The 7972-nt window shown below is 36.8% G+C and overlaps 1 protein-coding gene across 1 annotated transcript in view; it reads right to left on the bottom strand.

Annotated features, from left to right (window-relative positions):
- Nucleotides 1-354: 354 nt before the first annotated feature.
- LOC144979122 (uncharacterized) overlaps nt 355-7972 on the bottom strand; it is a gene marked incomplete at its 5' end in the record, with an annotated part of 100361 nt that continues 92743 nt past the window's right edge. The window contains 2 exon segments of the mRNA XM_078925721.1: nt 355-462; nt 7771-7887. Coding sequence (XP_078781847.1) covers nt 355-462; nt 7771-7887 — 225 coding nt within the window.

The raw sequence follows: 7972 nt of genomic DNA, 5'->3' as shown, positions 1-7972 counted from the left end.
TCCCCCTCCTCCTCCTCGACCTTCTTCTTCATCTTCTTCCTCCTCTCCTCATCCTCCTCCTTTTTTCTCTCCTCGCCCCCCTCCTCCTCCTCGACCTTCTTCTTCATCTTCTTCCTCCTCTCCTCATCCTACTCCTTTTTTCTCTCCTCGCCCCCCTCCTCCTCCTCACCTTCTTCTTCATCTTCTTCCTCCTCTCCTCCCCCTGTATTCATATTTGACTCACCTCTCTTAAGCCCATTCATTTTTACAACGGAAGTTATAATCAAGTTTGAACGTCACTCAAATTAATCTTCGTAAAATTCCAATTTTAAGTAGGCTACTTTTTATCATTCTGTACAATGTAAATTATTATCCTTAAAACAAACACAATCCATTAAACCATTTGGTGATTAAATTCTGATTAAATTTCAACTCACTGTTCCTTTCCTCCAGTGACTCGATCTTCTTAATCAGAGCTTGGAGCTGGGTGGACAAAATTAAATAATAATTCTAATCAAAGCCAGGACAATGTTTTATCAATTGAAAGTAAAGGTACCGTATACGATTGTATAAGACTAGTATTAACCATTATTACAACCCTTTTAAATTTTGTCTATTATTTCCTATCTATGTGACGTAAGCATGGGCTAGAAATCCATCAATCTTTAGTTGCTATTGGCGCCCACACTGCCCTAACCAACAAAAGGACAGTATCTCTCAAAAAATCATAAAATCACTTTTTTTACTAAATCGAATCTCTGGGACATAGGAAAGCTTACAAAGTTGTCAGAATGATCATAACTCAAATATTTTTGAAATTAGAGGCAATTAAAAATTTGCTTGAAACAGTATCCTATTTCAACCCCATCGTTAACCAACAAAAGGACAGTATCTCCGACGGCCATAGTCCGCCCCGTAAATATTGACGGTGTCCGTGAGCATGTAGTGGAGTCAACGAGTGGCGTGACGAAGATGCCGCCGTATGGCGAGCAATACCATGCGAAACTGTTGGTGACGATTTGATTGGTTGACGCATAAGTCGCCAACGCCAATGACGTCATCCGTAACTTGACATAATAGAAGAGCACTGTAACTTTCTATCGCGTTGTTGTTTACATGAGAGAGAGAGAGAGAGAGAGAGAGAGAGAGAGAGAGAGAGAGAGAGACTGGAATACAGAGAGAGAGAAACAGAGAGAGAGAGAGAGAGAAACACACACACACACACACACTGAGAGAGAGAGAGAGAGAGAGAGAGAGTCAGTAACAAACAGAGAGAGAGAGAGAGATGGATGCAGAGAGATATATTTTAAAAAATAAATAAATAAATAAGAGAGAGAGAGAGAAGAGAGAGAGAGAGGGAGCGAGAGAGAGAGAGAGAGAGAGAGAGAGAGAGAGAGAGAGAGAGAGAGAGAGAGAGCGTTTTAACGTGAATTCATTGGGAATGGGAGGGAGGGTGGGGTCTTTTGAGACAATAAACAATGTGAGTGAACCATTGTCTACTATATAAGAAGTCACTGGAGTGAACCCAAAGAAAAAGGGGAGGAGAGTTTAATAGCTGACAATTGACCACAAGGGGTTGTGATAACGAGTGGCAGGTCCTAAATAACTCGACGTTGCAGCTCAAACAAGAAGATTCAATTATACGATTTCATGTAAGTCATTACAAATTCAGCCCAACCCGCTCCTCTTCAAGCTGTCATCTGACTCAAAATGGAAACAATGCAACACATGATTTGACCAGTCCCATTTTTAAAACGGAGTGACAATTCGTCAGTACTGAGCCCCAGACGCTAGCATCTGGGGGTCAGTACTGACGAACAGGCACCAGCGTCTGGGGGTCAGCACTGACTAATAGGTACTGGTATCTATTGGTCAGTTCTGGCGCCTGTAGGTACTGACGGTGCCAAAATTATGGAAAAATGTCATTTTTTTTAAATAACTTGTTCTACGACAAATAAATCCGCATTTCCTGTCCCATACTAGTCGCAAGGAAGTCCCTTGGTTTCACCTTTTTTTATCGGTTTACGTGAGATTTGTTTAATAAAATTTATCAATTAATTAAACAAATGATATTGTCAGTCCTGAGAAAAATACCAAATTTGATGTTGAAACGCCAAACTGGCAACCTTATATTTCGGTTCCTCCAACGCGCATGCTCACTGTTGCGTGACGCCAGAACTGAAAGTGAAGCTCTTTCATTGTCTCGTCTTTTTTCATTCCGTCATTTGAAATTCGGCTTGCTCGCATCTCACTGAGACAGGAGAAAGCTACAAATTATGGAACTCGCTGTCGGCAACAAATTTGCCTCCTTGAAGGCTTTAACTGATGCCATCAAAAGGCATGAGGAGGAAAGTAATGTTCTTTTTATAAAGAAAGAAGCAATCGAACTCGGTACCTTTCGGGTACGAAGCAAAGACCGTAGCGCTGAGCCACGCTGCCCCCCCCCCCCAAAAAAAAAATGGAATTATCTATTCGTTATCAGGTTTCTCCTCCTTTCCGTTATTATTATTATTATTTTTTTTGCATGACAAAAAACAAAAACAAAACAAATACATTTTTTAAAAACCTCATCAATAGAATGGACAATGTATTATAAAAGAATCGTAACAAGAAATATTATATTATAACATGTTTCCTCTATTTTTCTTTAATTTAAGCAATAACGAAAATATACGAAAAAAAAGAAAAACAAAAACACATACACACAAAGACAACATAAAATAAAAAAGAATCGTATGGTGGCTTGAAACAACGACAGTCATATCGTTGCCCCAACGGCATCTAACCGTAGCCATCGTTATGTTATAGCCTGATACTGAAATCCAAAAGGACCGGCAGTGCACCGGTTACTGAGCTGTTAGTAGAGCTCAAGGAAACAAGTTATTTCGTTGGTTGAACTACTGAATACGACTCACGATTTGTTTTCTTTTGTGGCAAAAGACTGGCATTTTGAGGTCATTTTTTGGTAAGTATCAGGCCATAACTTTACGAAGGCCACGATCTAACGCGTTAGACATCAAATTTATCTAAGTGACCAAGTGTTGCTTAGTGTCATCGGATAAGTTGGCCTTGAAAGCCTGGGATTTTAATTGTTTTTTTTGTTTTTTTTTTTTAACTTTAGAAAGTGACGAATGAGTACAAAGAGGTCTTGTCTGCACTGACGAACAGGCCCGATGTTCGTCAGTGCTGATTAATGGCGGGCGGTGGCACAGACCGAAGAGAGGCTGTCTGTGGGCGGCGGCACCTGTTGTTCAATACTGACCAATAACACCAGGTTATTGGTCAGTGCTGACCCCCAGGCGCTGGCGCCTGTTCGTCAGCACTGACACGCAGGTACTAGCGTCTGGGGGTCAGTACTGACCAATAGCCCTAGCCTTTTTAAAATTGCAATCTCATTGGTCAATATGTTTCCCATCATTGATTGACTTGGACTTCTTTTGAAACGAAGGGCTTTCTAATACTATCCCTACCTATTCTTTGCTCCACCCCCTCCCTCCTTTTCCCTGTTTGTTTATCAACCTGTCTCGCTCGCTCTCTTTGTCTCCCTCGTGTTTCTTTCACACATACAACCACACACATAAACACACACACACACACACACATAGACACACGCACACACATATTTATATCTTTATTCTATTTAGCTCCCGCCCTCTACAATGCACAAGCTCTCTTCTCTCTCTCTCTCTCTTCTCTCTCTCTCTCTCTCTCTCTCTCTCTCTCTCTCTCTCTCTCTCTTCTTCTTTCTTTCTTCTCCCCCCCCCTCCCACCCCCCGTTCGGGGCGGAGGGTCACATAATTAATAATAATAATAATAATAATAATAATAATAATAATAATAATAATAATAATAATAATAATAATAATAAAAAATAAATAAATAAATACATAAATTACTGTGTAAAATGTCAAAAATTAACTCCCTTAGTCTAACCGCATACTCTATATAGAATCAAACGAATGACCTTCACATCCGACAGCAGTAGTGACATACCACAACGCGTATGTTTGACCCAGCGACATCTAAGTTTGACCTCTCCGTTGGATGTTAAAAGTGGAAATTCCTGCTTTTAACAACTGTTTGGATTGCAGTTCTTATATCTTTGACTAAATTATGCGCCCGTGATTAAAGACTGAATTGCTGCAGACACTGAGTTCAAAATCAATCTAATCTATGACAAAAGTTGTAAATATTCACGTATTACTTTCCACCAGATCAACATATCAAGCTAGCTATTTAGTGGCTGATTGGTGGGCAGGGGGGCTTTATAAACAAGTAATAAAAAATGAGAAAAAAAAACAGAAAGCAAAACGATTACAAAACTTTATACAGCTGGCAATAAAAAACTGATCCCCTTGCTTGTTGGTCGGATGCTCAACCAAACGTCTAACTTAAGTATACTTATTTTTCATTCATTTCAACTAATTAGTGTGTGTGTGTGTGTGTGTGTGTGTTGCGTTTGTGTGTGTGTATGGGTGTCGGTGTGACTGTCTGTCCAGGCGTTTTTTGTTTAGTTGTTTTTTGGGGGTTTTTTTGTGTTTTTCTTTTTCATCGTCTTCATATCTCTCATTTTCCACACATCCTTCTATTTTTTGTCCAAACTTTTGGAGAAGGTAGTACTGACACAATTATCTCATCTTAAGAACAACAGTTGAGTCAGCCTACAAACAGCAACACAGTACTGAAACGGCGCTTCTTAAAATCTTTTGTTATATAATGCGGATGCTAACAATATCAATTTATTATGCCTTTAAGATCTTTCAGATGCCTTTGACACAATTAACTATTACATTTTGTTAAGAAGACTAGAAAATAAGTTCGGCGTAAAAGGAATTGCCCTTAAATGGATTACACCATATTTACAGGATCGATGGCAGACTGTCGTGGTGAATGGTATTCAGTCAGAACAAGTTTTACTAAACTTTGGAGTGCGTTCTTGGCCCTGTCCTTTTTTTTTTCTGTATAAGCACCCCCTTTCTCGTGTGATATCCAGATTCAATCTGAGTTATCATTTTAATGTTGGTGATACGCAAATTTATGATTCAGTACCCCTAAGTAATTTACAATTCTTAATACAACGAATTTCGAGCTGTTTTATGAGATTAAATCTTGAATGTACCATAACAAGTTAAAATTAAATGATAGTAAATGATAGTAAAACTGAGATTTTAATGTGTGGAAGGCAAATAATTCACCTATTACTCTCGGAAATAGCACAACAGAATTTTCAAATAAATCAAAAAACCTTAGCGTCATCATTGATAAACATCTTTCCATAACAAGCTGCTACGTGAATAACACCATACAATCTATGTACATAGAGATGAATAAAATAATCAAAATTCGTAATTTAATGTAGCAGAACTTTTAATTAATTCCCTTGTTTTATCTAAATTGTACTATTGTAACTCCCTGTGGGCGAAATTAGCTAAAGACAAAATATTTTTTTTGTTCATCTTATTAGCTCATAATTTGGGCACCTTTTTAAATTTAGTAAGAATGATGTCGCCTATTTCATTCAGTATAAATGTACCAACAGATTTAGTTCCATTTCATGCTTTTCGTTTCCTATGACAATGAAGATATTGATTTTAAAACAAAAAGGTATGTGTGTTGTACGTGTTGGGGGCGGGGGAAGGGGACATTCCCTATTTTCCAGCTATTCTTAGGTTTAATTCACTATCACTCACTCACCCCAATATCGTTGTACAATGACAAAACCCTGATACACAATTAAAGTCTAATTTACAAGATAGCCAAAATCATCAATAAGCGTAAATTAAAGCTATTATGCTTAATAAAAATAGACTCATCTTGAAAAAGGAGTCAGGGTCTAAAAGATTGAGGAATAGTCTAATGTAGTAATATTATATCAGAGGCACGCCTACAAACTTGACGGAGATAATTTATTCATTCCCCTCACGCCAGGTCAACCACACTTAGCCTTGCCTCTCACTCGTCCGTGATGGCGAGTGCTCGCCATCGCTGACGTAAAACGTTTGTCGATTGAGTTATTCGTATTTTGCTATATTCTTTACTGAGATACTATTCTTTTGGTGAATACGGACGAGGCATTTTGCGTTGCGGTTAACCAGGGTGAACAGTATGTGAGACGGTCGTATAAGATACTGTCCTTTTGTTGGTTACAGGTAGAGTTATTTGCTAGGCTTTAACCAAGAAAGAACAGTATCTCAAAATATTACGCAACATATTACGTCAATGAAATCGCCGACTAACAGAAAAACGCAATTTGTCATTAGCTATTATTTAATGTTAGATGCCTTCCACTATGTAATAAAATTAAAGAGTTATGAATGAAAAAACTAAATGTGTCGATTGCGGCAAAACTGGTTGGATCTGGGTCAGCCCAGATACTGTCCTTTTGTTGGTTAGGGCAGCACAGGTGCCATCGTGTAAAGTCCGCTAGAATGCTAATGACGCTCCTCGGCGACACAGCCATAGCAACCGGTATCAGAGCGATTTTCTAATAACACGAAGCATACAAAGAACTGCTAGTAACTGCAATGCGTTGAATAGGCGTTCATTTACGCTATCAATGTGAATCAACAACATTCCAACATTTTAAATTGATTTTAGGCCGTTTTTTCAAGGCATTTTCTTCTGTTTACTTCTGGAAATGGAGTTAGACGATGAAGATACCATTTTCAGACATGCTTCTGATTCTGGGGATGAATTTGAAGGGGAGGAGAGTGTTTCTATTGGAGGTGAGTCATCTAACGATAGTGACAGTCGTCCCGATGATGGTGATAGTGAGTTAGTTATTGAACGGACTGAACAAAGGGTGGAAAGCAACAACAGAAGAGGTGACAGGGGGCGTGGCACAGGTGACACAGAGTGGGATTGGAATGGTTTAGTGGATGAAGTGACTTATAACCCTGTTGCATGGATTATTTCATTCAATGAGAACATTGGTCAAAAGAACATTACTTTCAATGAGGAGGAATAAAACTCCATTGAACTATTTCCGAATTATCAGTCAGATATGTTGCCTCCCATTCTTTCAATTCTCTATTTCTCCACAATTTAGCAAATTTTCCATTGGCAACAAAACACTAAATAACACCATAAATGGGGAGTGAACACCATGATCCTATACATGCTGTATTTACAATCATATTTCTTCAATATGCAACCATAAAACAATGTTTATTTCAATAAAATGGGTCAAAAAGCCTCAAAATGTACCATAATATGCATAATATGAATATTAATTAGGTTCCCAAGATGGCCGCCAAGGTCACATTATGTAATTTGCATATTTGTTTACGCATCTTTTACGGTCGACTATCGACTACTATCACTGAAAATTCTATGAAGGTAAACCATCTGGGTTTTTTAAATAATTTTTTTTTTTCTAAAGATACCTGTTGTTATCATTATTATTATTATTGTTATTATTATTATTATTATCATTTTTATATTATTATTATTTATTATTATTATTATTATTATTATTATTATTATTATTATTATTATTATTATTATTATTGTTGTTGTTGTTGTTATTATTATTATTATTATTATTATTATTATTATTATTATTATTATTATTATTATTATTATTATTATTATTATTATTATTATCATTATTATTATCATTATTATTATTATTATTAATATTATTATTATTTATATTCATAAGTAAATTCCATTGAAATAAATTCTATTATTACCGATGTTAGTCAATATCATTGATACTATTACCATTATCATTGAATTGGATTTGAATTCCTTTACAATAACACCTCACACCTTAAATTACAAATGTACCTGGACTTTCGGCACAAGATCTGCTATCTCAGATTTGAGATTCTCACTCTCATTTTTAATGGCCGCCATTCCTTCTTTTTCAAAAGAAACCAATTTATCTTCCAGTGCCTCTATTTTCTGTTGTATAAAAATAATGATATCAAAATACACAGTTAAAATTTTAATATGTGGCTAATGTTGTGATTATTATCATTTTTATTGA

Source organism: Berghia stephanieae, chromosome 9, assembly GCF_034508935.2.
Source record: "Berghia stephanieae isolate SIO BIC M18660-M18661 chromosome 9, UCSD_Bste_1.3, whole genome shotgun sequence".
NCBI classification, from domain to species: Eukaryota; Metazoa; Mollusca; class Gastropoda; order Nudibranchia; family Aeolidiidae; genus Berghia; species Berghia stephanieae.
Note: the sequence above shows the minus strand (reverse complement) of the source record. Positions and strands in the feature narration are given on the sequence as shown.